This window comes from Hemitrygon akajei, chromosome 8, assembly GCF_048418815.1.
Source record: "Hemitrygon akajei chromosome 8, sHemAka1.3, whole genome shotgun sequence".
Lineage (NCBI taxonomy): Eukaryota > Metazoa > Chordata > Chondrichthyes > Myliobatiformes > Dasyatidae > Hemitrygon > Hemitrygon akajei.
In genome coordinates, this window is record NC_133131.1 from 103,113,763 (window position 1) to 103,129,140 (window position 15,378).

At 42.7% G+C, this 15,378-nt stretch overlaps 1 protein-coding gene across 1 annotated transcript in view; it reads right to left on the minus strand.

Annotated features, from left to right (window-relative positions):
• znf830 (zinc finger protein 830) overlaps nucleotides 1–15,378 on the minus strand; it is a 70,385-nt gene that overhangs the window by 23,097 nt on the left and 31,910 nt on the right. Inside the window, exons 6-8 of the mRNA XM_073054311.1 lie at nucleotides 6,094–6,181; nucleotides 4,257–4,320; nucleotides 3,998–4,078 (exon numbers count right to left, since the gene is read on the minus strand). Coding sequence (XP_072910412.1) covers nucleotides 3,998–4,078; nucleotides 4,257–4,320; nucleotides 6,094–6,181 — 233 coding nt within the window. The remainder of the gene's footprint in view (nucleotides 1–3,997; nucleotides 4,079–4,256; nucleotides 4,321–6,093; nucleotides 6,182–15,378) is intronic.

Genomic DNA, 15,378 nt, shown 5'->3' on the forward strand with positions numbered 1-15,378 from the left:
GACAGTGGATTTCAGCTGCAGTCGTCTGAAATAGGAGTATTTTATCATTCCCTTCAGAGCTGCGTGCAAAAGAGTTGCCACGTTCTGGTGCCATTTTGGTATTATGAGGAGTATGGATAAGGTGGATGGTCATAGCCAGGGGGTGGGAAATCCTGAATTTGAGGGCATAGATACAAGATAAATGGGGAGAGATTTGAAAGAGACCTGAGAAATAACTTCTTTACACAGAGTTATTGAGTATCTAGAATGAGCTTCCAGAGGAAGTGGTTGAGGGATTTGGATAGGTACATGGAGAGGAGGGTCTTAGAGGGTTCTGAGCTGAATATGGGCAACTGGGACAGGAGACTGGTCCCAAACAGGTTCTAAACAGAATCACTGATGTGGCTGTTAAGATGCTATACCATGCTTAGAACCAAGTTTTTAAATAGCATTCGTTGAGTGTGTGTGTTCAAAAAGCAGTGATTTTTGTCACTAATAGCAAGAAATAAGCAGTTGGATCCAATTTATTCTATGTTTCATTTAAGTACAGTACATAATTTGTTACTCAGTTAAACTGTAGTTTGTCTTTTTAATACTGTACTGGTTTAACTATTTCCATGAAACTTTGGCTAATTGGGACAACTGCTTAATTGAGCCCAAATGTACTGGCCCCAATGTGGTCCCAATTAACCGAAATTGACTGTATCCTCTCTGACCTTCACCTCTTCCATGCTTCCCTTTGCTTATCCTATTTCTCTCAGTTTCTGCAGGTGAGGTCTGATGTACCTAATCCTTCCTGTACAGTTGATCTGCTAGATCCAGGCTACAGGTACAGACCAATCCTGGTCTCACTTGACTCCAGACCCATTACAGCCTGGTGAAAACAGACCAAGCAGCATGAATTGTGGAAGTGAGATAAGAGTAATTCCCCTCGACATCAAGCCAGCATTTTTATATGTGCCTTCATAAAACTCAAGTCAATGGCTACCAAACAGAAAACACCTCTGTACCTCAAATCAAACCTTCCGCAAAGAAGGATTGTTCTGATAGTCTGAGTCAATTATTCCAGCTCAAGACCAACACTGCAAGTGCCTTCGGGCCAAACCTCTTCTGCGTGATTACCTCCCAAAATCACAAATTCTACTACCCAGAGACACAAGGGCAGCAGGTGTAAGGGAACACCATAATCTGCAGATTCATAGAAACATAGAAAACCTACAGCACAATACAGGCCCTTCGGCCCACAAACGTGCCGAACACGTCCCTACCTTAGAAATTACTAGGTTTACCCATAGCCCTCTATTTTTCTAAGTTCTATGTACCTATCCATAAGTTTCTTAAAAGACCCTATCATATCCACCTCCACCACCATTGCCGGCAGCCCATTCCATGCACTCACCACTCTCTGAGTAAAAAACTTACCCCTGACATCTCCTCTGTACCTACTCCCCAGCACCTTAAACCTGTGTCCTTCTGTAGCAACCATTTCAGCCCTGGGAAAAAGCCTCTGACTATCCACACAATCAATGCCTCTCATCATCTTATACACCTGTATCAGGTCACCTCTCATCCTCCTTCGCTCCAAAGAGAAAAGGCCGAGTTCACGCAACCTGTTTTCATAAGGCATGCTCCCCAATCCAGGCAACATCCTTGTAAATCTCTTCTGCACCCTTTCTATGACTTCCACATCCTTCCTGTAGTGAGGTGACCAGAACTGAGCACAGTACCCAGTGGGGTCTGACCAGGGTCCTATATAGCTGCAACATTACCTCTTGGCTCCTAAATTCAATTCCACGATTAATGAAGGCCAATACACTGTATGCCTTCTTAATCACAAAGTCAACCTGCGCAGCTGCTTTGAGCGTCCTATGGACTCGGACCCCAGACTCCTCTGATCCTCCACACTGCCAAGAGTCTTACCATTAATACTATTCTGCCATCATATTTGACCTACCAAAATGAACCACTTCACACTTATCTGAGTTGAACTCCATCTTCCACTTCTCAGCCCAGTTTTGCATCCTATCATGTCCCGCTGTAACCTCTGACAGCCCTCCACACTATCCATAACACCTCCAACCTTTGTGTCATCAGCAAACTTACTAACCCATCCCTCCACTTCCTCATCCAGGTCATTTATAAAAATCACGAAGAGTAAGGGTCCCAGAACAGATCCCTGAGGCACACCACTGGTCACCAACCTCCATGCAGAATATCACCCGTCTACAACTACTCTTTGCCTATTGTAAAGAAAAAAGAATTATGGTCACTATCTCCAAAATGCTCTCCCACTGAGAGATCTGACATCTGACCAGGTCCATTTCCCAATACCAAGTATAGCCTCTCCTCTTGTAGGCTTATCTACATATTGTGTCATGAAACCTTCCTGAACACATTTAACAAACTCCACCCTATCTAAACCCCTTGCTCTAGGGAGATGCCAATCGATATTTGGGGAATTAAAATCTCCCATCACTACAACTCTGTTATTATTACACCTTTCCAGGATCCGTTTCCCTAACTGTTCCTCGATATCCCTGTTACCTTGGGGTGGCCTATAAAAAACACCCCGTAAAGTTATTGACCCCTTCCTGTTCCTAACCTCCGCCCAGAGATTCTCCGTAGACAATCCCTCCATGACGTCCACCTTTTCTGCAGCTGTGACACTATCTCTGATCAACAGTGCCATGCCCCCACCTCTTCTGCCTCCCTCCCTATCCTTTCTGAAACATCTAAAACCCGGCACCTGTCGTAACCAAACCTGTCCCTGAGCCTTCCAAGTCTCTGTAATGGCCACCACATCATAGCTCCAAGTAATGATCCACGCTCTAAGCTCATCTGCTTTGTTCACAAGTAAGGTGTAACCCTGACATGAAGATACGTTGATGACCCGATGCTGGGTCTAAAGTCTGGAGCTTCCTCCTCGACACTGTTGGAGTATCATCAGCAAAAGTACCAGTCTTGAGGTTGAGAGCTTTAAGTTTTGAGGTGTGAAAAGCCTCACAAACAAGAGAAAATGCAGACGCTGGAAATCCAAGCAACACACCCAAAATGCTGGCGGAACTCAGCAGGCCAGGCAGCATCTATGAAAAAGAGAACAGTCGATGTTTCCAGCATTTTATGTGTGTTGCTTATCACCAATAGTCTGCCATGTTCTAGCCACGTTGACATCTCAGCCAAGAAAGTTCAGCAATGCCTCAGTTACTAAACAAATGTGATTTGTCCCTATAAACTCTTACCAATTTTTACCGATACACCACAGATACATTCTGTCTGGATGCATAACACTTTGCTATGGCAACTGCTTTGCACATTTCTTCAACAAACCACAGAGTTGTGGACACACCTCAGCACATCACAAGAACCAGTCTCCCCCTATGGACTCTGTCTATACTTCTCGCTCTCTCTGTAAAGTAGCGTGCGTAATCAAAAATCCCACCCACCTCAGACATTCTCCCCTCTCCCATCAGGCCGAAGATATACATGCTTGAAAGCACTGACCACCAGGCTCAAGGATAGCTTCTATCCCATTTTATCAGACTCTTGAATGGACCCGTGGTACGAACAGATGGACTTTTGGCCTATTAATCTAATATGATCGTGCATTTTATGGTGGCTTTGACACTTTATTCTGCATTGTTATTACTTTACCTTATTCTAGCTCAACGTACTGTGTAATGATTTAATTAGTATAAACCGTATGTAAGACAAGCTTTTCAGTGCATCTTGATAAATGACAATAATAAACCAATACCAAAATAGCACTTACAGCAGGTGAGAAAGCTACACACCACCATCTTCTCAACTAAGAATAGGCTATAAATGCTGGCCTTGCCAATAGATCCTAAAAATATTTTTTAAAAAACATCTGAGAGCCCAATGCAGCTGTACATTGTTTTATAAGTTCTGACCCAGATTTGAAACAGTGCAGTTTAATAATAAAGGATAGATGATCTTCTATCCACAGTTTTCTAATATGTGACTGCAAATAATACTTCATATTCTTAAAATGACTCACCGTATTAACCTGTCTGATTTCTTTTTGAAATTCTTCCCATTCTTTATCCATCTGATCTTTCGGTAGGTCTACCTTCCGCACCTGCAGTATTAGGCGAGAGTGAGAAAGGTAATAATCAGTTATCAGAAATATAGCAGGTCTGTGTTGCTCTCTACAGCTTATCAAAATAAACCTTGCAAAAACAGGCAACAAATAAAAACATGCATAATTAAAAATTGTATTAGCTTTGGAGAATAATGTAGATTCTATATGTACTTGCCATTGCATCCTTTACTGGATCATCAAAGAATCCTTCTGGCAAAGATTCAGCAGTATTCTCTTTCCTAAAGGAACAGCATTATTCTGATTATGTTTTGAAGCAATTAATTATCAAAAATTTAGTTCACCTTGTTTAACAATGATATGAACTTTCAAGAGAGAATGAATACAATCTTCTGTCCTGAAAAGTACTTTAGTATTCTCAATACTAAATGAACACTAATTCTTTAAAAATAGACTTATTGATTTTTATTAGCTTTTGTAATAAATAAATTCACTTAGACAATTTCTGACACTTCTCTCCACTTTCTCGATCTCTGGAGATAAAACTGTCTACCGATATCTTTTATAAGCCTACTGGTTATCATGGCTGTCTTGACTATACCTCCTCTCACCCTGTCTCCTGTAAAAATGTTATTCCCTTTTCTCAGTTCCTTCATCTCCACCGCATCTGTTCCCAGGATGAGGCCTTCCTTTCCAGAACATCAGAGATGTCCTCCTTCAAAGAATGATGTTTCCCTTCTTCCACCACTGATGTTGTCCTCACCCACATCTTCTCCATTTCCCAGACATCCGAGCTCACCCCATCTTACTACTGCCTTAACAGGGATAGAGTTCCTCTTGTCCTCACCTACCATCCCACGAAGCACCACATCCAACACATCATTCTCCACAAATTCTGCCATCTTCAATGAGATTCTACCACCAAACATATCTTTACATCCCCCCACAGAGATTGCCCCCTCCATGATTTCCTTGTCTATTTGTCCCTCTAATCTCCCACCTGCTACATATCCCTGCAAGTGACAGAAATGCCACACCTGCCATTCACCTCCTCCCTTACCGTTATTCAGGGCCTCAGACAGTCCTTCCGGGTGAGGCAACACTTCACCTAAGAATCTGTTAGGGTCGTCTATTGCATCAGGTACTCCTGATGCAGCCTCCTCTACGTTAGTGTGACCCGATGTAAACTGGGGTCCACTTTGTCGAGCACCTCCACTCCACCTGCCAAAAGCAGAATTTCCCAGTGGCCAAACATTTTAATTCCTATCTCCATTCCCATTCTGACATGGCCTCCTCTTTTGTCATGAAAAGACCACTTTTAGGATGGAGGAGTAACACCTCATTCTGTTCTAGGTAGCCTCCAACCTAATGGCATGAACATCGGTTTTTCCTTCTGGTATTTCTTCCCACCCACCTTTCCTCCTCTTTAATTCCTCACTCTGACCTCCTATCTCTTCTCCTCAGCTGCTTATCACCTCCACTCTGGTGCATCTTCTTCTTCCCTTTCTCCCAAGGTGCACTCTGCTCCTATCAGATTCCTTCTTCTCCAGCCCTTTATCTTTTCCACCTACCTGGCTTCAGCTATCACCTTCTAGCCTGTCCTCCTTCCCCTCTCCCCACCTTTTTACATCTGGCACCTTCCCCCTTCCTACTCAGACCTGAAAAAGTGGCTCAGCCCGAAATGTCGACAGTTCATTCATTTCCACAGATGCTGCCTGACCTGTTGAGTTCCTCCAGTATTTTGTGAATTATTAAACTTATTCTTTTTTAATTGTTCTAGTAACACTTTTGACATCTATCATGTTACATAAAGTGACAATAATGATTAGAAAATGTTTATAAGAGGTGGAGGCCTACCAAATAAATATACGGTTATAGGGTTTTGCATGACATATTTGTTTATCAAGATATAATGAAAACAAATTAATAATTAAAAATTAAATAGACCTTTTTCAGAAATGAATAGTATTTAAACTCATACACACCATTTACATATGGTACAATTACTAAACTTGCTTTGTAATTAGTTCATAATTACCACATCAGAATTTCACCTTTCCACAGTCTTCTCTGCTTGTTCTGGTTTTTGGATAGATCCAGAATGAGAAACAGCAGTAGGCGTTAGACCGCTATCAAAGAAGTCTGGAGAGAGTGTGGGGACGAAACAAGTTAGAAATCAAAACAGGGAATTTGAACTGAAGGCATTAGTTTTCAGTTTCTCCTCAAGCATTCAAATTTTCTATATCAGAATGCTTTTACTAAGACAATCTACCCGTTTCATTCTCTTTCAACACCATTATGTAGCTGTACAGAAGAAACACTGATTATGAGTACGTATCTGTCTGTTTGGGGTTCATATCACGATTGGGCAATAGATCAACTCTGGAGATGTTTTGCTTTCTCCAACAACTGTGGCTGAAATTTCTGGCAGAGTCTGAGAATTTGGGAAGAAGTTTGAGGAAGCACTGACAGTGGCCACTGCATTTAAAAGCAGTTTGCTTCAAATTCTTTCTGACTAAAAAAAACTAATAAATCTAGAGACTACAGTCCAACCTTTTTCCCCATAACAAATGAGTCCTGCGTGAAGCATTAATAAGCAGTATGGTAATTTGGGAGAAAAAGAAAGAAAATTGGGTAATTGGGAAAGAATGCACTTAACAAAATTGCCTTGATGGTTTTCATCTTGTTTCATATGTAAAAACTTTGCTGTGATGTGATTGGTTTGAAGAATTTCTTTCCATGGTGGTTGACAATGGCTGAAAAGGGATCAATCTTGGAGAAGGGATGGGATTGGTGGGTGGACGGCATGGGACACAGTTTTGCAGTTCCTCTAGCCAGATCCAAATCCTGTGCTGTGACTGGTACCTTGTCACACAGATCAGACTATCGGAGATGGCACTTAGATCTCTATTGTTCATCATGTGGAAAGGCTGACAATAACCTGATATCCAGCAATAATAAGTGAGGCTGGGGTAACAATGAACAAACTTTACCTCACATATTACTCACCATCTACTACAGGGTCAGTTCTTTTATTTTCCTGTCACTGATGGGATGAAAAATGTACCTTTAAAATTGAATTACTGCACAAAAAATGTCATAAGGAGTGCAATTTCTGGGCAATAATTTTTATTTCAGTGATATGAATACAAATGTTGTCTAAAATAATCTGAGGTAAATAGTATCTAGTTCTATAATTCCAGGCTTTCGAGACAAGCAAAAGTGAAACTCCAAAGAAAGCATTATAATATAAAAAACTAACATCAAATTATGTGATTTTATTTAAAAACTTCTGCATTTTAATATACAACCAAACCTAATGTTAAGTAATTTTTAAACAAAATAGTCCTGACCGGTCACTCTTATTTATTTTGTTGATAAATTTGATAAAGTATTTTGGAGAGTATGCAACAGGAAATACAGTTAGAATTAGCAATAACTGAAGTGCCATTTTACATAGACTCAACACAGTGGGTTCCAGTTAATTGAGGCAGCTGCATATTTGGGATAACTCCTAAAGAACAAAGACTAATTGAAAAAATAGCCAGGATTCCCTTTGCTTATTTGGGACACTTGGTTGCATAATTGGGACAGGAGACTGTTTCTGAACAGGTTCTAACAAGCGCCACTTATGTGGCCACTGCACACTACACTGTACTTGGAGAGAACAGTTTATAAACAGTGTCAGTTGTGAGTTCTGTGTCACTGATAGTTGGCGAGAAATAAGCAGTTGAACAATTCAGAACTGTAGTGAGCTGAGCACTGAGTGATGCCAGAAATAGTCGGTAGTGAAAATGAAATGATTTCACTACCTTCACAACACACACAAAATGTGGGAGGAACTCAGTAGGCCAGGCAGCATCCTAAGAAGAACTTGGACGTATTGGTAATTATCCTGAATGTTATAATGAAAATGAAGATTTGGAGGATGCAATCATCAAAGCTTCGTATGAAGGCAGTCTATTATTTGTACTAGGTGTCTACGTTGATTTTGTTCATTTAAGTCAATCAAAAGAACACGGCAGCATGTACTGTATGAATTCCTCTGTCAATAACTAAAAGGAACTTATACAGAGTTTTATAGCATCATAGTATGGTATTAGTAGTATTCTAATTTGGTCTGTATTTCATTTAAATACATAAATTGTTACTCAGTTAAACAGTAGTTTTCTTTTTTTATACCTATTTAACTATTTCCATGAAACTTCAGCTAGTTGAGGCAGAATGGGGCCAAAATGTACTGGTTCCAATGTGTCCCAATAAACTGGAATCTACTGTGCCTGAATCACTGCACAATGAAACAGAATCAGGTACATTTTTAGGCCAAACAGGTACAAAAGGGATAAATAATGGAGGGAGTAATAGGAGTAAAAATGATATGATGCAGTATGGAGTTGCAGTTTGCGTACTGTCCCAACTGTATCAACAGACGATGTCATTGCCATCACCCTCCACCTGGCCCTAACCCACCTGGACAAAAAAGACACATACATTCGAATGCTGTTCATAAACTTCAGTTCAGCATTCAACACAATCATCCCTCAGAAACTGACTGGAAAGCTGAGCCTACTGGGCCTGAACACTTTCCTCTGCAACTAGTCCTAGACTTCCTGACTGGGAGACCTCAGTCAGTCTGGATCGGGAGCAGCATCTCCAACACCATCACACTGAGCAGGATCCCCCCCCCACCCCCCAGAGCTGTGTGCTCAGTCCACCACTGTTCAGTCTGCTGACCCACGACTGTGCTGCAACACATTGCTCGAGCCACATCATCAAGTTCGCCAATGACACGACCGTGGTGGGTCTCATCAGCAAGAACGATGAGTCAGCTTAAAGAGAGGTGCAGTGGCTAACGGACTGGTGCAGAGCCAACAACCCATCTCTGAATGTGAACAAAATAAAAGGGATAGTTGTTGACTTCAGGAGGGCACGGAGCAACCAGTCCCCGCTGGACATCCATGGCTCCTCGGTAGAGATTGTCAAGAGCACCAAATTTCTTGGTGTTCACCTGGCGGAGAATCTCACCTGGTCCCTCAACACCAGCTCCATAGCAAAGAAAGCCCAGCAGCGTCTCTACTTTCTGCGAAGGCTGAGAAAAGTCCATCTCCCACCCCCCCATCCTCATCACATTCTACAGGGGTTGCATTGAGAGTATCCTGAGCAGCTGCATCACTGCCTGGTTCGGAAATTGCACCATCTCAGATCGCAAGACCCTGCAGCGGATAGTGAGGTCAGCTGAGAAGATCATCGGGGTCTCTCTTCCCGCCATCACGGACGTTTACACTACACACTGCATCCGCAAAGCAAACAGTATTATGAAGGGCCCCACGCACCCCTCATACAAAGTCTTCTCCCACCTGCTGTCTGGGAAAAGGCTCTGAAGCATTTGGGCTCTCACAACCAGACTATGTAATAGTTTCTTCCCCCAAGCTATCAGACTCCCCAATACCCAGAGCCTGGACTGACACCTTACTGCCCTATTGTCCTGTTTATTATTTATTGTATTGCCTGCACTATTTTGTGCACTTTATGCAGTCCTGGGTAGGTCTGTAGTCTAGTGTAGTTTTTTTTTAGTTTTTTTTTACATAGTTCAGCCTAGTTTTTGTACTGTGTCGTGTAACACCATGGTCCTGAAAAATGCTGTCTCATTTTTACTATGTACTGTACCAGCAGTTATGGTCGAAATGAAATAATAGTGACTTGACCTGACTTGGAGGGAGAGGATAAAGTTCATGTGGAAAAGGTGAGGTACTGAGTTGGAAGAGACAATACAGCAACACTCCAATAATGGTGTTAATTCACTAGTTTTAAGATCTTACACAGAGCTATCATATTTTTTTCAATGAACCTGGTATGTTTAAAGGGAGCAGAGTTAAAGGACCCTGGTATTTAAAGGGAGTGTGGAAACAGAGTTCTGATGTGTTTAAAGGGAGAGTGGGAGGCAGAACCCAATGAGCCAGAGGATTTCTGAACAATCTGATACTGGATTATCCCGAGTTTCATGGTACTCAGAAGTAAATGGTGGTGGTGGTGGGGAGGGGGGGGGGGCGGGATTAGAAATCACGGAAAGGTAAGTGGATATGAGGGGATTAAGGAGGTTGGAAAGTGGGCAGATCATCCAGAAAAATATAAGAGTCTGCACACACTAGAATCTGGAGGAACTCTGTTAATTAGGCAAAATCAATTGATGGAAATAGACAAATCAATATTTTATGTCGAGACCCTTCATCTAGACTGAAAGGTAGAGGAGAGGTGAAGCATCCAAGTGAGGAGGGGTGATAGGCAGATGGTAAAGGTAAGTGGAGACAGCAGCACAAGCTGGGTGACAATAGACAGAAGTGACAAAGGGCTGAAGATCATGGAATATGAATGGGGAGGAAGTTGGAGAATGGAGGGCAGATGGGGCTAGTGGGGAGTAGAACCAGTGGGAGGAGTATGTGAGTGATGAGCAGGTTGAGAGGTTGGGGGAGGGAAAGGAAATAGGGTGATGGGGGCCAGGGTGAGTGCAAGATAAACTGGGTAGATCAGGAGGAGAGAGAAAAGGGAAAGAGCAGGGAACAGTTTACTGAAATTGGAGAATGATATTACTATTAGATTGCAGACTGGAAAAGGAGGTGCTGTTCTCTAGTTTGCATCAGGCCTTAGCCTGGCAGTAGAGAACGCCAGTAAAGATAGACATATTGATGTGGGAAAATGGGAGGAGAATTAAAATGGCTAGCAACCAGGAGATCCATCTGGACACAGCAGACAGAGCACCAGTGGTTTCATAGTCTGAGTCTGGTCTCACTGACATAGCAAAGGCCACATCAGGGGCACCAGAAGTAATCATTAAAGCCAGAAGGTTTGCATGTGAATGACTGCCTCACCTGGAAGGAGTGTTTCAGATGGTGATGAGGAAAGTGGTGTAGGGACAGGTGTCACAGACCTCTTATTGTCACAGGTACAAGTGTCTGTGAGGGAGGGATGAACGGATCTGAGAGTCAGGGAGAGCTGCAGAAAGGGAGGGGAAAGCTGTGGCAGTTGGTAAGAGAATGGTGTAGCTGGCAAAAGTTGTGCTGTATGGTTGTTAGTCAAGTCTAGTCATTTTGACCATAAACTGCTAGTACAGTACATAGTAAAAATGAAACAACGTTCCTCCAGGACCCTGGTGCTAAATGAAACACAAAAGTACACTAGGCTATGTGAGACAGCACAAGGCTACACTAGACTACTTAAAACATAAAAACTGCACTAGACTACAGACCTGCACAGGACTACATAAAGTGCACAAAACAGTGCAGGGCAGTACAATAATTAATAAACAAGACAACAGGCACAGTTGAGGACAAATTATAATATAATAATAAATGATGTAGATGTCAGTCTAGACTCTGAGTATTGAGGAGTCTGATGGCTTGGGGGAAGAAACTGTTGCACAGTCTGGTTGTGACAGCCCGAATGCTTCGGTACCTTTTGCCAGATAGCAGGAGGGAGAAGAGTTTGTGTGAGGGGTGCGTAGGGTCCTTCACAATATTGTTAGTTTTGCGGGTGCAGCGTGTGGTGTAAATGCCTGTAACGGCGGGAAGAGAGACCCGACGGTCTTCTCAGCTGACCTCACTATCCGCTGCAGAGTCTTGCGATCTGAGATGGTGCAATTCCTGAACCAGGCAGTGATGCAGCTGCTCAGGATGCTCTTGATACATCCTCTGTAGAATGTGATGAGGATGGGGGGTGGGAGATGGACTTTTCTCAGCCTTCGCCGAAAGTAGAGACACTACTGGGCTTTCTTTGCTATGGAGCTGGTGTTGAGGGACCAGGTGAGATTCTCCACCAGGTGAACACCGAGAAATTTGGTGCTCTTAACGATATCTACCGAGAAGCCGTCGATGTTCAGCGGGGAGTGGTCACTCCGTGCTCTCCTGAAGTTAACAACCATCTCTTTTGTTTTGCTCACATTCAGAAACAATTTGTTGGCTCTGCACCAGTCCATTAGCCGCTGCACCTCCTCTCTGTGTGCTGACTCGTTGTTCTTGCTGATGAGACCCACCGCGGTCATGTCGTCGGCGAACTTGACGATGTGATTCGAACTGTGTATTGCTGCACAGTCGTGGGTCAGCAGAGGGAACAGCAGTGGACTGAGCACACAGCCTTGGGGTGGGGGGGGGGGGGGGGGGCCCGTGCTCAGTGTGATGGTGTTGGAGATGTTGCTCCCAATCCAACTGACTGAGGTCTCCCAGTTAGTTAGATACATCGGCTGGTGAGGTGATATATGAGGACCAGGGAAACTTTACCCCTGTACTGTCTGGGGCTGGGATGGGATAAATGCAGGAAAATTGAAACTAATGGAGATACAAGCAGGGTTCCATCAGTAACAGTGTAGAAGGGAACCCCATTTTCTGAAAGAGGAGGATATCTCAGATGTCTGTGAGTGGAAGATCTTATTTCAGCAGATGGAAGGTATGAGAAAAAGGAATGGCATTGAACAGGGTGAGAAATGTAGTCCAGCTACCTATATGAGTCAGTGAGTGGGTCTGTAGTAGATATTGATGGGTAATCTGTTTCCTGAGATGGAGACAGAAAGATTAAAATAGGACAAACAGGTGTTGAAGATGGACCAAGTGAACGTGAGGATAGGGTCGAAGTTGATAGCCAAGTTAATGAAATTGATGAGTCCTGCTTGGGTGCAGGAAACAGCACAATGCTGTTGTTCCCCTCTTGTCCTCTCTCATCCCAATCTTCTGTTCAACCTAGTCATCACAGCCCCCATTACTCTGTTTCTTTCCCCAGCTTCACTTTCTCCAGCTACCTGGGTGTTGGTATTGTAACCAACACCTGCATAATGATCAGATTTTTTAAGGTGTGTTCGTGATTACATGCCACACAGTATAATAGCAATCTGGTTTTACAAGTTTGACAAATTCCCTCAATAACAATTAGCACTTACTGCTCTTAACAAATCATCCAGAAACGAATGGGCGCAGGAGGGCAAGAGAAGCCCAGTGCACCACAACTAAGAATTTAACAATATTTTGTAGCACTGAATTGCATGTAATAAGGCAAATGTTTTCTACTTCAAATTAATGGTTCAAGTCAAAGTACTAATCCAAAAGATATGAATTAAATTCTCTTGTGGCAACTAGGGAATTTAAATTAAACATATTTGGAATAAACTTATTTACATGGTAACTGAATATTTAGATATGGCAATCAAGAAAAAGATCAGCTGGGTAAATGAGATGTTTTAATGCTGGTTGATGACCTGTATTAACCTGCCTGATATGATGGCGGTATCAATTGAATAGCAACTTTCAGCAGAGATTTGGATAATATTAAATATGATTAAGGGTACAAGAGTACGACAATGTGGATCTCTCCTTTGATATGACAGCACAATTGTGTAGACAGTCAAATCTAAGAACAAATATTAGATGCTCACCGTGGTTTATTTAATACATTAAAATGTTTATGCTCCAGATTGAAATAATTTACATTATAATCATTGTGCACCAACACAGATGCCACAAAATATGTAGAACCTAATGTGTCATTGAATACTAGCACATTAAGTAAAAATGGAAAATACTGCTGATACTTATAAAAATAAAGTAGCACTTGTGGAAAGAAAGGAAGATGTGATGGATTTAGTGCACAGAGGGAACATGAGCCGAGGGGATAGAAGACAGAGAGGGGGCACTTAGAGTGGGCAGAAGTAGTGATGGGGATGAACAAGGAAGGAGTGTGTTTAGGTGTTGTAGAGAAGCAACAGTATGCTATAACAATAATTTAATATTGCTCATTAACCACCAACAATCGTAGTCTCTTTCCCAAAGTCATCATCAGAAATTCTGCTGGTTCTCTTTCAAGAACTTTACTCAACAAAAGCAACCATAAGAATGGATCAGCTTTAGATAAAGTGGGTCTGACCGGTTAATTAGTTGCTGATATAATATTCAGTGGGTTGCAATTTCTTTAAAGCTAACATTTGCAAGTTTGAAATCATTGCTTTTAGACCAAAGCAAAAATTTTAATCTCTTCATTTACTATAAAATCCTTGCTCTTCCAGTCACACCTTCAGTTGAATCACAATACCCTGTACCAAATTTTAACACTATCCTTCAATATTCCCAACGCTGCAATTTAATAACCTCAAATCAATCTGTCATTTCTGGAAGTTTATAACCTTGTGAAAATTGTTAAAAATTAAGTACAGTTTCAATCGTTCACTTACTATTATTAGAGGTGTGTGACAAAGTGTAAATTAAAATAGATACATCTTCAATCACAATGAGGTACATTACAAACAATTTGTATTGAACATCTTATAATGATGCACAAGATGTCCATATATCAACTGAGTCCATGCTCAGCCCCAGGGAGCAACAGATAGCATGCTTCCACCACATCTGTTCGGAGAATATAGCTTTCTGTTCCAGGATATCAGAGATGTCCTTGTTTTAAGGACAGGGTTTCCTCTTCCTCCACTATTGATGCTCCCCTCACCTGCATCTCCTCCCATTTCCAGTACATCTGTGCTCACCCCATCAGCCTCCGCAACCTCCGCCATCTCCAAAGGGATCCTATCACAAACCATATCTTTACCTCCCCCAGTTCTCTCCGCTTTCTGCAAGGATCCACCCCTCCCTCTGCGGATCCCTTGTCCATTTGTCCCTCCTGGCACTTACCCCTGCAAGCAGCAAGTGCTCTAGGTGTTATACCTGCCCATACAAATCCTCCTTCACCTCCATTCAGGGCCCCAGGCAGTCCTTCCAGGTGAGGCAACATTTCACCTCCAAATCTGCTAGGGTCACCTTTTGTGCCCAGTGCTCCTGATGCAGCCTCCTAAACATTGGTGAGACCTGTTGTAAACTGGGAGACTGCTTCACTGAGCACGTCGGCACCATCCGCCACAAGTGGGACTTGTTAATTTCGATTCCCATTCCTGTTCCGACATGTTGGTCCATGGCCTCCTCAGGGTAGAGGAGTAGCCATCTTGGTAGCCTCCAACCTGATAGCATGAAAATCAATTTCGCCTTTGGATAAACAAATCTCCCACCCCTGCCCATTTTCCTCTATTCCTACTCTGACCATTTAGCTTTTCTCACCTTTCTAAAACTTCCCCCTGGATCCCCTCCTCCTCCTCCCCTTTCTCTTATGGACCAGTCTCTCCTCTTCTATCACATTCCTTCCCCTCTGGAAGGGGAACTTTCCCACCCATCTAGCTTCATTTATCACCTGCCAGCTAGCCTCCTTCCCCTCCCCCCACCTTTTTATTCTGGTATCTTCTCCCTTCCTTCTCAGTCCCGAAGAAGGGCCTCAGACCGAAATTCATTTCAAAGATACTGGCTGACCTGCTGAATTCC